Source organism: Meriones unguiculatus, chromosome 1 (genome assembly GCF_030254825.1).
Source record: "Meriones unguiculatus strain TT.TT164.6M chromosome 1, Bangor_MerUng_6.1, whole genome shotgun sequence".
Classification (NCBI taxonomy): domain Eukaryota; kingdom Metazoa; phylum Chordata; class Mammalia; order Rodentia; family Muridae; genus Meriones; species Meriones unguiculatus.
In genome coordinates this window covers 72,621,816-72,637,090 of record NC_083349.1, presented here as the reverse complement: position 1 = coordinate 72,637,090, position 15,275 = coordinate 72,621,816, and the positions used below count along the sequence as shown (strand labels likewise).

The following is a 15,275-nucleotide window of genomic DNA, read 5'->3' as shown; positions in this document are numbered from 1 at the left end:
ATATACCTCCAAATAAATACCACCTGAACTACAAAATTTAGCATGTTGGATTTATATTATAACCCAATTAGTTATTTTTATTTATTTATATTATAAATTTATTATATTATAAATTTATATTATAAAATTATTTATTTTATTTATTTATATTATAACCCAATTAGTTATTTTATTCAGTGAGTTATTTCTAAGTGTGCCATTTAAATTCCAAATGTTTAGGTTTTGCTAGTTATCTTTTATTTTGCTTGTTAATTTTTTTAATTATTAACTTATGCTGAAGAAATACACTATGTATTATTTCAATATTCTTAACCGACTGAAAATTAAACTTTTTAATATAAAATTCTCCTCTACCATCAGTGACATCTTTTATTAAATTTGTATCTGATAACAATACAACTGTTAACTTATGGTTGTTATACACAAGTTAATCTGTACTCATTAGCTTTCTTTTAAAGATACTTACTGTTTACTTATGTACGTATGTGTGTGTCTGCATATGTGCCTATGGTCAAGGCCAGAGGCATCACAGGCCCCACAGAGCTGGAGTTACAAGCAATTGGGATCTGCCTCATGTGGGGCTGGGATTGGAACTCAGGTGTTCATCAAGAATGCTGCATGCCTGTCACTGCTGAGCCGTCTCTCCTGGCCCCTCCACTAGTTTTTAGTCATGCTGCATTTGAGATTTTCTTTGCCCTCTCTCCTACATGGTACATAGGAGTACGTGAATCGCTCTGATCAGCTCTGTCTCGTAACTGCAGTGATGAGCTCACTAACATTTAGTGTTAATTATTAATACAGATAAACCTAAGTCTTGTGTGACTGTTTTTTGGTTTGCTCCTTTCGAATTTTATTTAGACTAACTACACTATACTTTCAGATTACCTTTAATTTATATGCTGTTCTAGCAGTGCATCTTTGCATTTCCTTCCTAGTTGTTTCAGGAGTTAGAATAACCCCTCTATGACGATGCACCGACAGCACCGCTGGGAAATCTCCATCTACAGATGAAACACAGTGCATACATTTCAGACTGCTGGTTTCGATCCGATATAAATCCACCAAGATGTCTCAGAATATCACTCAGTCAAGCTGTGGGCCAGGAGCAGCAGGGAAGGAAAATGTAATCAAGATATAGTGTATAAGAAAAGAATCTAGTTTCAATGAGGGGGGCACTTACGAATATTGTTTTTCAGTGTTTCGGCAAAAGCCAAAACAAAAAGTCTGATCTCGGAAAGATTTGTAGCTACAGATGTTTTTCCCAGTAGAAAAGCTCAGTATGATTCATGTGAGAGTCACAAAGTCTGTAAGAGAACTGTATTTCCAAAAGCCCAGTGATGGTAACCTGTCAAGAAAGCCCTTGAATGCCCAAACTCCTGTAGAACAGCAGCAAGCCTTTACAAGGAGTAGTTGCAAGCCCAAGACCTTGTTCACAGAAAAGGAGTGACTCAGACGGAAGCAGGAAAGCAGGGAGGAACCAACAAACAGCATGGTCCCCACAATCGCAGAGGAGGACCTCGTCCCGATCAGGAGTGGCCATGTCGGTACTGCACTTCCGCACTGCTCTGGGGCAGTGGCACCGTGGTTTCCCTCCTCCTTCCCGTTCTCATCCCAGCACACTGACCTCTGCAAAGCTACTCACTGCTTTACTGTGAGGTTTTCAGATGAAGAGGACACACTGCAAAGAGAAAGGGTGGTAACCAAGGAGTCCCAACTGCAAATGGGCCTGCTTCAGAGGAAGACACCAAACTTCATGCTGGAATAGAGCCTCTGGAGCCTGGGAACAGCGGTGTTTCCTATCGCTGGGGCCCAGAACCATGCCTATTTTTCACATAACATACTGAACAGTTATTTACACTGTATTTATAATCACATGTTCAAGTGCACTTCTGTAGAATCTGAGCCTGCTCATAACCAAATCATCTTTCCTAAGGACAGTGTACATTCACCCTGCAGTGATGGGTGGCGCAGGTTAGCAGTCACTGTGAACCCTCTCTTTACTGGAAAGGCCCGTTTCCAGTCGCCGTGTGGCGCAGCCCTAGCGCACACCATTAGTCCAAGACCATTCTACTTGAGAACTGTAAACAGGATTAAATAACGTCAGCTCTAAGTCAAAAAGGCAGGGCAAGCAACTCGTTGACAGGAAGTGAACAAAGGGAAAAAAACAGAGTAAGAGAAAGTCAGGAGGATAGAAAGACACATAGGAAGTAGAAGGGCAGACAGTGAGTTGGAGGGGTTTTGAGACAGCGTGGAGAAGCAGAGAGGCCCTTTTCCTTCTGGGACTTTGGCTGTGGAGGAAGGTGAGCTGAGTGCTTTCTCTGCCTCACCAAAATGGCAGGCTTTCAGCCCAGCATCTGGTTCCTGAGTCTCTAGAGGCAAAATCGACAAGGGACAGGTAGGGAAACCCTTTGCCATTGGGGATACCCTATGACACCTACCGAAGGCCCCAATATCTTATTTGATTCAATCATTCCACATCAGTGTCAGAGAGACTCATCCACAGAACAATTAAAAGATTTAATGCCCGTTGTTAAAAACAACACTGCTCTGGATGGAATCAAGGACAGAACAGCTTCAGTAGATAAAAAAAAAAAAAAAAAAAATCAGGGGAGACCAGACAGCAAGTATTTTGGCAAACTGCTATAAACCATCACAGATCAAAGCTAAAAATTCAAAGAAATGGCACTGAAATTGAAGTTTAGTAGACACATGATTATAATAATGTCACCAAAATCTTGACATCCAGATTGGTGTCTTCAGGGGATGAATACTCAGCTTCTAGGGATCAGAACTTTATCTCAGGTAAAACAAAGTGCAAGATGGGTCAAGCATATAGAGCCAGAAGGACAAATAGAAAAATTAAAGCCATATGTGGTTAAGAGAGCCATGAATTTATGGGGATATGATGGAAAACACAGAGTAACACAGAGTTACAGTGAACAAGGAGGTGGTGGTGCATGCCTTGAATCCTCACCCAGGGACAAAAATCTCAGATACAGCTCCTAATTAGTATGTTTGCAAGCTGGAGAAACCACATACTATATTTATAGATTATTATAAAAACCCTCTACATGGTTCCTAGAAAGCAGCTGATTTCCAATGGAAACAGGAAGTAAGAGCAGCTTCTGTGCCTGCCGGTGAACTCCTCTGTTCATGCAAACCCGACCAGAATTTCCAGATGATTCCCTAATTATGGATATCATATTTATTGGTGAACTGGCAACTGAGGGCTTTTCATAGAGCAAAGAGGAGCCCGCTAACATCTGCCTGTACTTGTATTGGCTTCTACTGCATGGAGAACTTTATAGTCACTGCAACCACGCTATGGTCATATGGGCGGCCCTCGCCGTGATGGACTGGATCCACTGGAAGGCAGAACCCTTGGCAGCTTAGCCACAAAAGGAAAGGTCTTAAGAGTGGAACTGGCACCTTTGTGACTTCATCTAGGAACAGGACGTGGTAGCAAAGGGGCTTGTGCCTTCCCATGCTGAGGAAATAGCTCAGCTGCCTATAATTCCCTTCCCTAAATTACTCACCCCTCCCCCAAAAGACACCTATTAAACTCTGGAACCAACAAAATGGTCACAACATTTGGCTAGTGCATGGTTTACTGATAGTACACAAACTAAGGGGAAAATGGCTGCCTATAGACCAGGGGATGGAATGGCCAATACTGAGGAAGAGACCACAAAATCAGCACAGCACTGTCGCCTATACAACAGACAATGAGGAAAGCCACAGGAAAGTATTTTCTCCAATTCGTGGTGCGTTTACAATGGTAGAGCTTTGGTCTTCCAAAAAACAAACAAACAAACAAAAAACACTAGCTGGCAGATAAATGGCAAAGACATCAAATTTTATGTAGTTCATACAGGCAAGACAGACAAAGCACCTGAAAAATAATGAAATAGTGGACAAATCTGCATCAGATTTAATTCAGACTATAATATTAAATTTTGCCAGGGAACAAATTCAGAATAAATCAGCAAGAATGATGGGTTACCCGTGTGAAAAACTGGAAAGTTTATTCCTAACACTGGAAACCATGGGTAAATGAAAAGCAAATTAAACCAGGACAACCCTGTGAGAATACTATTATGAGGACCCCGTAGCCAGGCCCAGGTTCACACGTGCAGGCCCAGCACTTGGGAGGCAAAGGCAGGCACACAGAACTACAGGGGCTTAACTTTAAAAGCTGCTCATAGAAGGCAGCTGAAACTCCAACTCAATGTCCTTTGTGATCTAAAGGTAAACACACCTAAACCTTCTATTTCTATATTTAGAGAAAGGGGAGGATAGGCATGTTATCCACACATACTAAGGTATAGTTCCTTTCAAATTTTCAAAGTAATTTTTTTAATTTCAATCAAAAGATAACACTTTTTCTGTCACCAAAAACCATTTTTCCCTAGGAAAGATAAAGCCTGCCCAAAAAGGAACCCCCCAGAGTTAGGGTTGGGGCAGGGTTTTGTTTCTATCTTTCCAGGAGAATAAAAGCACAAAAACTTGTCCAGAGACCACTGGACAAGTGAAACATGTGAAGAAAAAGGATGGATCATCAAAAGAATATATCCCAAAAAAAAGAGTAAATTGGCCAAGTGGCATGGCCGCCCTGTGGCCCTCTGCAGATATAAGTAAGTCGTACATGGTCTTCTTGTGGTCCCAATTCAATTAAAAAGTAAAGCTGGAGGGCTGGAGGGGTGGCTCAAAGGTTAAGAATATTGGCTGCTCTTGCAAAGGTCCTGAGTTCAATTCCCAGCAACCACATGGTGGCTCACAACCATTCACAGTGAGATTTAGTGCCTTCTTCTGAAATGCAGGCACAATGCTGTATAAATAATAAATAAATAAATCTTAAATAAAAATAAAGCAGGTTTTGGGGTTAGAACATGGCTGTCTCCTTCTCTAAACCACACATGCTTGTTAAAGAAAAATCCAAAATCTCTGTCTCCTATCAGAAGAGCCACCTGGTATGGGACAGAGAAGAATAAAAAATAAGGGACTCGACTCTTCTATTGCTGCTAATCTCATAATCTTTTGGTTTTCATTTGACTCTTTAAATATCTCAAAATCTATAAGATTATTATGTATATATAAACTTTCTGTTATGATACTAGTAGTCATAGAAAGTACTAATTCTAGAAATAAGCTTCATCTAGCTTCCTGTATGTGATTTCAGGTTTGAGTCTGAATCAGGTAACTAGGAACATTTGTATCCCTTGGATGTAATTAATAGATTGCTGTCCTCCAATCTTTCAGAGATCTGCTGAATATGGCATTTAAAACAATAAACCATCATCATTCCTAACATTACCTCTGAGATCTCCAAGATGATGGAGTCCTGCAACAATGAATCAATCTGTATTGTGGTAACGCTAACCACTGGGAAAAACTGCCCCAGGCCTCTTCTACCACCAGGTTCTACGCCAACAGTGGACACCTTTGGGTTGACAGCTGTGTTCTACCTAGCCAGGATTTCCACTAAGCTGACAAACACCACCCAAAGATCAGCTTCAGACTACAAACTACTCATGACATTCAAACTCCTGAGTTCACAGGAGACTGATATGAACAGAACTTTGAAATAAAAAACAGTTAATCGTAAGACTGCCAAATACAACCAAGCTGGACATTCTGGAAATGTTGGCAGAAATAGCTTCATTATTGTAAATAGTCATACAGTGTTACAGTTAGAACATTTCCTTTTTATAGACAAAAACTGGGAAATGTTGCAGGATATTTGATCACACTGTGAGCCCCATGATTGTGTTGTTTACTGGAAAAACCTGTTTCTAGTTGTGGTGTGGCTCAGCCCTAGCACAGACCTTTAATCCAAGAGCTTCATGTGTGAGTACTGTAAACAGGATTAAATAAAGTCAACCACAGGTCAAGAGGCAGAGCAAGAAACCAGCTGATAGGAAGTGAACACAGAAAAAAAAAAAAAAACAAGAGCAAGTAACAGGAAGTCAGGAGAAAGGATAGAGAGATGCACAGGAAGTGGAAGGGAGGGTCCCTGCATTTGAGAGTTTTGAGACAGCGTGGAGGAGAGAGACCTCGTTCCTCCCGGGACATCGGCTGAGAAGGAAGGTCAGCTGGGTGTTTTCTCTTCCAACCCAGCATCTGGCTCCTGAGCCTTAATTGGTAAAACCTAACGACTGAGACTTTGTTAAAAACAACTCATGGTTTTTACCTTCATACAAAACACATTCATTCAAAATAACTCACTTTAACTGGGTGCATGCTTGTAAACCTCAGCACTTGGAGAGCTGAGACAGGAGGATCACAAGTCTGAGGCCAGCCTGGCTATCTATGAAGTTCCAAGCTAGTTTGTGCTACCCAGTGAGGCACTGTCTGAAAAACAAACAAGCAAACAATACTTTACTTTCATTAGCAACAGACTAATGAGCCAACTCTGCATTCATACCTCCTCTCAAAACATTTGCCTGGTTTTCTAAGTCAGCAATTTCCATCTTGATATCTTCTTTCATCAAAATATCTCTTTTCTTGGTTATTCCATAATTATCATTAAAGTCTGTAATTTCCTTAATAAATTTTTCCGCTTCCTCTGTGGCTTTTTTCTTTGTAGCCTCCTGAAAAACAGAAATAAATCTCCAATGTACACACTGGCTATACTATCCTCCAGTGATGAGCAGAAAGTGTCAGCAGCCGTTTTCTGAATCAGCACAAGCACGCCATGCTGCCCAAGCACATGCGTTAGCCTTCAGATAAACCTTCATATGAAGTTTTATCCTCACAGCTTGGGAGGAATCAGTGAAACAGAAACTCTGACATTTACCATTATGCTTGTATTTGAATTTACTTCATAGTAGTATATAATACTTTGTCAATATAATGTATAATTTGATGGAGGTGTAATAACAAAATGTGAAAATTATAACCTTTACTCAAAAAAAAAAAAAAAAGAAAAAAAACAATGGCTGCTTTGCAGGGGGGGAAAAAAGGACAATCTGAAGCCAAATTATGCAATCATTTCAAAGTTAGTCCTAAGTAAGCTTTTATGTTGTGAATGAAATATCCACAGAACATTAAAGTATGAATTAAAAAAAAAATCTCTGGATGGTGCAAAAATCTAATTTCCTTACAGCACTAGACTTCCTCTTTTTTTTAAATTTAGATTTTATTATTGGCTGCATGCCAACTATGTGAACTCACATTCAAAAGCAGGTCATGTCATAAGCTGTATTTTTATTATTAAATATGTTTTATGTAATTTTTCCATTTATTTATTCAGTGTGGGGGTGGGGTGGAGTGGGTGTGCATGAGCCATGGAATACGTGCCAAGGTCAGAGGACAATCTGTGGGAGTCAGTTTTCTCCTTCCACCATTTTGGTCCCAAGGATTGAAAGGTCACCAGACTTGGTGCAAAGCACCTTTACCCACTGAGGCCTTTGCTGGCCCAAGTGTATTTTCTTTGAAATGTCAACTCATGACTAGTCACATCTTCAAGCTGGCCTGTAATCATAACTCCTGCTCAGCTTGTGTGCTCTGAGTATGGTAAAAGGTGAAGGAAAACAGTACCTCTTCACCCGGGCCCACAAAAATAAACACCTGACAGGAAAACACCCTCTGATTATCAGCAGCATTAACACTGGTCTCAGCACCACAGCAGCTCACAGCAGAGGCCTCCTTCCTCTTAGGCTCACAACTGCAAGTAATTCCTGCACTACATCCTTGCTGGCACAACGCTTTCCACCTGTATTCCTCTCCCAGTCAGCTTTAAACAGCTTGTAATACTTTTTATTTGAGTAGTTCTGTCAGCGATATGCATACAGATAATCTTCTCAAAGTGAAGCTGCGTGTGCTTAAACGCCTTTGACACGGTTCCTGACTGAGATGTTTCTAGGTGGCAGGAGACTTACGAAGGCTTGGAGCAGGGTATCCCTTTGGTTCATCATCTCACTGCACTGTCTCTGTAATGCATTTTCATGGGTTTTCAAAAGCTCCGAGAGGAAATACTTTTCAGAAAATTGCTGAACCTTCAAAAGAAAAATAAAGGCATCAGAATGAAGCAAATGAATACAAATTTTAGGGGTTCAGTAAACTGAACAGGTAGCAATCACATGTATAAGGCTCTTCCTGTAAAATCTTTAAGACACAATCAAATTTCCACTCACCGTTTTCCTGTATGCACTGTTACAGGGACTCCCAGCATAAGATCACAGTGTCCTTCCACCCAGAACCACGGGCTCCTCATGGCACGGTTATTTTTCCTCAGCTCATTCAGCACAATTCTTAGCTGAGTAGTGAAACCATCTGACCACACACATTGAAATCCACTTCTGGACACCTTGCTTCAAGGAACTGGCTTCTACTCTCATGATTTATAATGAAGGAATCACTTACTCTAACCACTAAACAATGGGATAAAATCTACAGCCCAGACACAGGCTTATGATGTAACTACATGAAGACATAAATTTAGTTAAATATCCCAAATCATTTTGAGAACATAGTCTTGAAGTTTTAGTTATCCCCTCTGGGGGACTCTCATGCTTTCAGGACCTCAGCAGCTGGATGACAGGGCCAGCACTGGCAGTCGCTGAAGGACACAGAGCAGGTCCCACCCGTGCTCTTCCAGCCACTCCCCCAACACATTTCTACCAACAGGATCAGAGACCGACATTTCCCCTTCTCCCTGTAAGAACTCACTTTTTAATTTTTGTACCCCATTTTATTCTAAAGAGCAAATGATTAGGTAGAAACCATTAATTCACTTAGACTTTAGAAACAGCACTTTCTGAGACACAAGTATCAGAATCAAAGTCAGAGAAATGGAAGCTGGGCTGAAACAATTTTTCTACAGCGTTCAGTACTGGTCCTCATGAGAAATGTATCACCTCCAGTCTGAGGCTGTTCTCATCTCTACAGAGAAAAGAAAAATGATAAAATTCAACTTAAACTGCAGAAAGCAAGATTTATGTTAGTTATAAGAACTTCCTCAAGGTGAGAGACAGACTGTGAAATCTGTGTCCCAGAAGATATTGAATAGTGAAGAGCCTGGGAATGGTGCATTCCAGAGGCAAAGGGTTGGCTTCAGAGACATTTTGAAATATTACGGCTACTAAGTCCTAGGAATACTGGCATTTAGAGAAAAATGGCTGAAGTAAAATATAAACACTATCTGCCATTTTTATAAGGCTGCAGCACACATGACCCAATCTACAGTCCTAGGCACAGTTTTCACCAACTGTCATTTAAGAAAGCCATCAAGAGAGAAAGACGGAGCTGTCTACTTTGCACGACTAACGGTATGAAGGTCGTTAGGACTACGATGAGAGACTATCTCGCGTCTGTGATACAGAATCAGAAAATGCATTTCCCAGACTTGAGCATCTTGAGGAAGCCACAGGGCAGGCTAGGGTAGGTGCATAACTTCTCCACGTTTGGTGTAAAAACATGATACTTAGGACTAACTCATTATTGTACAGATGAGAATAAAAGAAAGTGTAGCAGTTTAAGACATTATAAAGAACGGGTACTTAGTTAGGGGTAAGCATGGGTTAAAATCCTCATCTCCTGAGATCCTCCTTGCTAAACCATGGCATCAAAATGGAAATGCTGAAGCTATTTCAAAGCAATTCTGGCAATAAAAAAGAACTTCAGTGCCACAGTAGTAATAGTTAAAAGCACGTAGGTTCTAGAGACGGTTAGAAATAGTATCACACACTAGGTGTACCTGCATTCAATGCACACCAAGCGCTTAGAACTCCACTGTGGACAGGAACACGGTCGCCCACAAAATGCTTCAGACACAGTCATCAGTATGTCCAGCCTGTGACACAGGGACATAGTGTATCCCTTACAGAGATCACATTTAAAAACCATGCAACTGTGTTACTTTAAGAAACCCTGCAGATGAATACCATGTTTCACTAAGTACCCTAGGGCTTGCATGTAGCCCCAGGCCACAGGCTGGCCAGTAAGCTCTGCCTCAGTGCGCTAACACACTTTGGACAGTATTCCCTCCAAAATCGAGATTCCGGACTTCTCTTTCTGACGTTGATTCCCAGAATCCACAGAGTGGAAGGAGAGAACCAATGGACCTCCACATACTCACACTCACCCCTACACGCACTCTCTCTCCCTCCCTTTCCCTCACTTCTCTCTCTCTCTCTTTCACACACACACAAACACACAATTTTTAAATGCTCACAGCAAGTGAGAAAAAGTTCAATAGAGAAAGAGGGAGAGGGTGGAAGGTCACTGCCTCACAGTGCTGAAGTCATCAGTTGGCCAAGGTTGCAGATGCAGCTGAGACTGAAGCCTGGTGGCCTTTCCCACACGTTACCAGAACTGAGGGGACTAGTGGCCAGCTCTGCCCGGCTCTTTACCGTGGCTAAGGCTTGTCTTCAGAGGAACAGCTCTCACTGCCTCTCTGCAGGAAGCCATCGATTATTCCTTCTGTTTTCTGTTATCCCAACTACTTTCTTAAGCTGCGCTTGCAAATCAGGCCTTCCATTGGTACAACCTTAGTTGCTCTTCTCCACATACACATGACTACACTGATGGGATAAAAGGTGAGGCTGCTGTGGAGACTCCTCACTTCCGTTACAGCGTAACTGACAGGGAGGGATCTGATGGGAAGACGTAAAAAACAGACTGGGCTGTCACAAATGCTTCCAAACACACCAGGTCTGAACTGAGTCACTGATATGCCCTTGGCAGCTTGAACCACTTAATTTACAGTAAACAGAAACTGAAGACATTACTGACTGATTCCTAAATTGCCCACCATCTCAAAAGACAACACACAATACAAAGAAAGAGGCGGGAGGTTCCTGACGGCAGCAGTGCCAAGTGCTCTTTCTCATCTCTGTCTTCTGACTGAAAGTGGAAAATTTACCTAAAGCTTTGCTGTTACATTCTAGACTCAAATGGCCAAGCTCTGTGGGAAGATGCCCCTGGTTTGGTGAAGTTAACTTAGAGTACTGCCATCCCCGTTAACTCTGCCTCTCTCAGCACTAAGGTTCCCCCTCTTTCCTGCTCATTCCTGTTGGGCACTGTGCTGAGGTATCTGGGGGCTAGTCTGTGTTCACCAGAGCTGTGGTCTGTGGCTCTTCACTGTCCTTGCTGCCTACAAGCCTTCAGATTCTCAGAAACTGACCAGCACGCTGCAGACTAACCCTCGGTCCAAGAGAGCAGTCACCCTTCCCGCAGCCAACGCTATTAAAGACAGCTCAGCCTCAGACAGCAGCACTTTGCTGGTCAGATGACTGCCGACCACACACGAGGCAACGTTCCTCAAGAGCCACGGGAGATACAGAGATTTCACATTCCTAACATCAGACTAAGGACTAAGGAGAAAGTCTAGGCGATGGCAACCATGACAAGAGAGACTTCAGCACCAGAGTGCATCAGTGAGTAGTCTGCAGAAGACAGGAAGGCCTTAGCTTTCTATTCATTTAGTTATTTAGAGAGAAGGTCCTGAGATGCAGCCTGGGCTGACCAGCATCTCCCTGTGTAGACCAGGCTGGCCTCAAACTTATAGAGATCCACCTGCCTCTGTCTCCCCAGTGCTGAGAGTAAAGGTGTGTATTCCTATACCCAGCAAGCTTTAGCTTTTTAAAAAACAGGTACTAGTGTGTTTCTGCACCACAGTTGTCCCTTTATAGCACAGTAACCCTCACGTGGAAAGCAAGACAGGTTCAACACAGGCAGCCATAGTCCTTGCCACGTCTTAGTCTTTAGTGTGTCTGCACACTCCTCCTTCCCCACCTCTTCACTGTCCCTGCCCCACCCCACGGCTCTCCTGGCTGTTCCACAGAACCACTCCCTCCACTCTCCTTTGCACAGCCCCTCCCTCTACACCTCTACAGTCTTCTCCAAGGTCCTTCAGGGTACCAGAAAAAAATAAGTTTAAAATCCTGTAGAGAGACTGAAATGAGCTCAGAAGCAAATAAATAATTAAGCAAATACATAAGTACTATCAAAAAGTCTAACAGCATACAAATTACATTTTGATTGAGAAAATAGATCATAAATCAAGATTTAAATAATAAAATTTGTAATGAATGAAAAAAGGTAGCATAAAACACCGGAGTCTTAAAAATATTCCTTCATCTGTAAATACTTATGAATTTCTAGAGTATAAATGATGATGTTTTAACAGTTTACACTGAAATAATCCTTCTGGGAGAAATTCTTAAAACCCTTAAAAATATGTCCCCACTGTTACAATAATTTGAGTTGTGTTATCCTATGAAAACAGCCAGAATGTGTGCAAAAGACTAATGTATGTGTAGGACTACCTTCATAGCTATGTAATGGCAGTAATAAATGATGTAAGACTGAATACTTGTCCCTAGGAAATTATCTAACTAAAATATGGCAAAGTATTTATTAGAACACTATGCAGCTATAAAAAATTGCTTTAGATCTATATTCATGGAGAGACCCTAAGTATAATAAAAATGCAAATTATTTGAGGAAAAAATAAGGAGGAATTAAAAAAATTGGAAAAAAATAAATGCAGGAGGATAGAGCAATGTCAGAAGCTAAAACTAAATACTGTTCTTTTAGTAGAACAGTAGATCTGTTTTAGATCTGATTTCAGTTCAGAACCCACTTCTCTTGCCTATTCCCAAGTCTTGTATAATTCTCTTGATGAGCAGGATAAAGCTTTCTTTAAAGACTTATAGGAAGATTTAAAATTATGAGTTACATTTCTTGAGAACCTCAGAAATCTTGAATTTACATTTAGTGTTATATAGCTGAAGCTGTCTGGTGTCAGTTCCTGTACTAAGAAAGGTATCACAGGAATGGAGAGATGACTGGTAAGAGCACTTGCTGCTCTTTAAGAGGACCAGCTTCTTTATCAGGACCCAACTCGGGTTGGTCACATATACTTGTAACTCCAGCTCCACCTCGTGCCCCTGGCTTCCACAGCACATGTCTACACACAGTAGCAAGAGGGGGGAAGAAGGAGGAAGGCAGGCAGGCACTGTGTGTTCAGGTGCTGACTGATGTGCCCTGAGACTTAGCTGCAGCTCCAAGGACAGGGGCATTGTCATTTCTATGAAGAATCACCTGTCTCAAGGTTGTGTAAAAATTGTTCACCATCATCTCTGATTGGTTAATAAAGAGCTGAACAGCCAATAGTTGGGCAGGAGAGTTAGGGCTGGGACTTCTGCTCCCAGAGAGGGGACCTCAGAGGGACTAGAGGAAGATGTAGGAGAAGGAGGGGAGTCGCTATGAGGACAAAGATGGAGTGGGAGCAGCCAGGGAAAGACCAGATGGCAGATAATGGGGCACATGGCTGGGAAACAGTCCAGACCAGTGTGCACAGCTAAGAATAGATGAATCTGCCATGTTAGTGCTTTAAAGCTTATAACAAATGTAATACGTTTCCATGTCATTATCTGGGAGCTACAACAGGTGTAGGAAAAAACCCTACTATTATTTTAAAGGTAATTAATATATTTATTATAGTGTAACTTAGATGTTGTACAGTGAACATTTACTGAAGGACTAGAGGCATTTAGGAGAAGTGAGAATCATAATTAACTGATTTCCATATATATACATATGTATATATGTATATGTATGTGTGTCTATATATATATTTATATGTATGTATGTATATGTATCACACAGCAAACCTGTAACAGTTTTCTTCTAAGCTGTAGCTTATGGGGCTGAAAACTGCAATCAAGTCTCACACTTTCTGTAAATTAAGGTAAAACTCATTGTCTCTAAAAGTATTTTCTTCTTGGTTCCAGGAGATCGTTTTTTCTGTGTAAGCGTTTCTGAAGTTTTGTGGTTTACAATTTACTTAGATGACCTCTCTTGAAAACAGAAAGGAAAGTGGAATCCTGAGTTGTATAATTAGGAAGAGCTGAGTGGGTTTCTACTCTGTGGATACAAGCCATGAAGCTCTGCACCTGAGTGATGTACAATCCCCTGCATCGGAAGGGCCACTGTGTGTATTGTTACAGTCAGATCTAAATGTTATTTCAAACAAGGTTTGGATTTTCCAATAGTCATGAAGAGAGCACTGAGGTAAGAGAGTCCAATAAAGGCTGTGGAGGTATTTTATTTAATTTGGAGGTAATCTTTTTAGCTCTGTGACCACGAAGAAAAGGTGCAACTCCGTAGAGAGCAGGCCTTCTCACAAAAGAACCAGTCACAAGAATACATTTATCAGGAACCAATATTAAGAGTGAGTGTGCCAAATGTCAAAAAGCATCTGGAAGAGTTTTCAGTAAATGTCATTAAGGAATCAGAAATACAATCCACAATATGGCACTACTACACACCCATGAAACACAAAGTAGCAAGTGTTGGCAAGGACAAAGCACAAAGCCTCACACACACACACACACACACACACACACACACACTGGTGCAAACACAAAAGTGTGCAATCACTGTGAAAAACCATCTGACATTTTCTGAAAAGAAAAAACAAACAACCCACATGACCTACAATTCCATTCTTATGAGTACTCAAAAGATCTGAAAGTATGTTTGTACAAACAGTTGTGTACAAATATTCATGGCAATGGTATTCAAAACAACTAAATATTCTGAGTGGTCCAACTGACACAAGACACAGTTCATGGATACTAGGAACTCAAAAAAAAAAAAAAAAAGGGCTTTTGTGCAACCAAGAGAGGAAACCAAACATGGCTACGATGCTGCAGTGGGGAAGAGGCAGGACATGGATAAGACAGAGACGAGACACAAATGCTCGTACTGTGCGCCTCCACCTTCACAGCACGACCAGCTGCGAAAGAAGAGCACTGCCTGGGGCTCGGACCCGGCGGAGCTTGGGGCCTAGGGAATGCGGAGTGACTGCTAGTGGATGCGGAGTGACTGCTAGTGGATACGGTTTTTCTTCATGGGAAGATGATGTTCTAAAATTAATGATCACAACACAACCTTGTGGAAAAATTATGAATCACTGCTTTCTAACCTTTAAAAATGTGTTTTGTTTTTTTGGCAAAGTGACCTAGGTGCTCCATCCTCATCTTAAGAAATACAAACAAGCAAACAAACAACAACTTTACATCTAGCTCCTGAGCCCTGTTCCCCCTCCCCTGATTACCGTCATCTGCTGCCCCTACAGAGAGACAGCACGACTGTGCTTTAATACTTATCATCCCATGAGCATCATTACACCTTGGCTAAGTTTGCATACTCTCACAGGACAAACTTAGCTGTGTAGAGCTGGTGCTTTCACTCCTGCACAGCTTCTCCAGGTCGCTTTCTAGCACATTATGTTCTGGAGATGAACCGTCTCACGTCACTAGGTG

General features: G+C 41.5%; 1 protein-coding gene across 1 annotated transcript in view; it reads right to left on the bottom strand.

Moving 5' to 3' along the window:
• Ccdc172 (coiled-coil domain containing 172) overlaps positions 1–15,275 on the bottom strand; it is a 51,095-nt gene that overhangs the window by 29,663 nt on the left and 6,157 nt on the right. Inside the window, exons 3-4 of the mRNA XM_021639197.1 lie at positions 7,881–7,997; positions 6,425–6,590 (exon numbers count right to left, since the gene is read on the bottom strand). Coding sequence (XP_021494872.1) covers positions 6,425–6,590; positions 7,881–7,997 — 283 coding nt within the window. The remainder of the gene's footprint in view (positions 1–6,424; positions 6,591–7,880; positions 7,998–15,275) is intronic.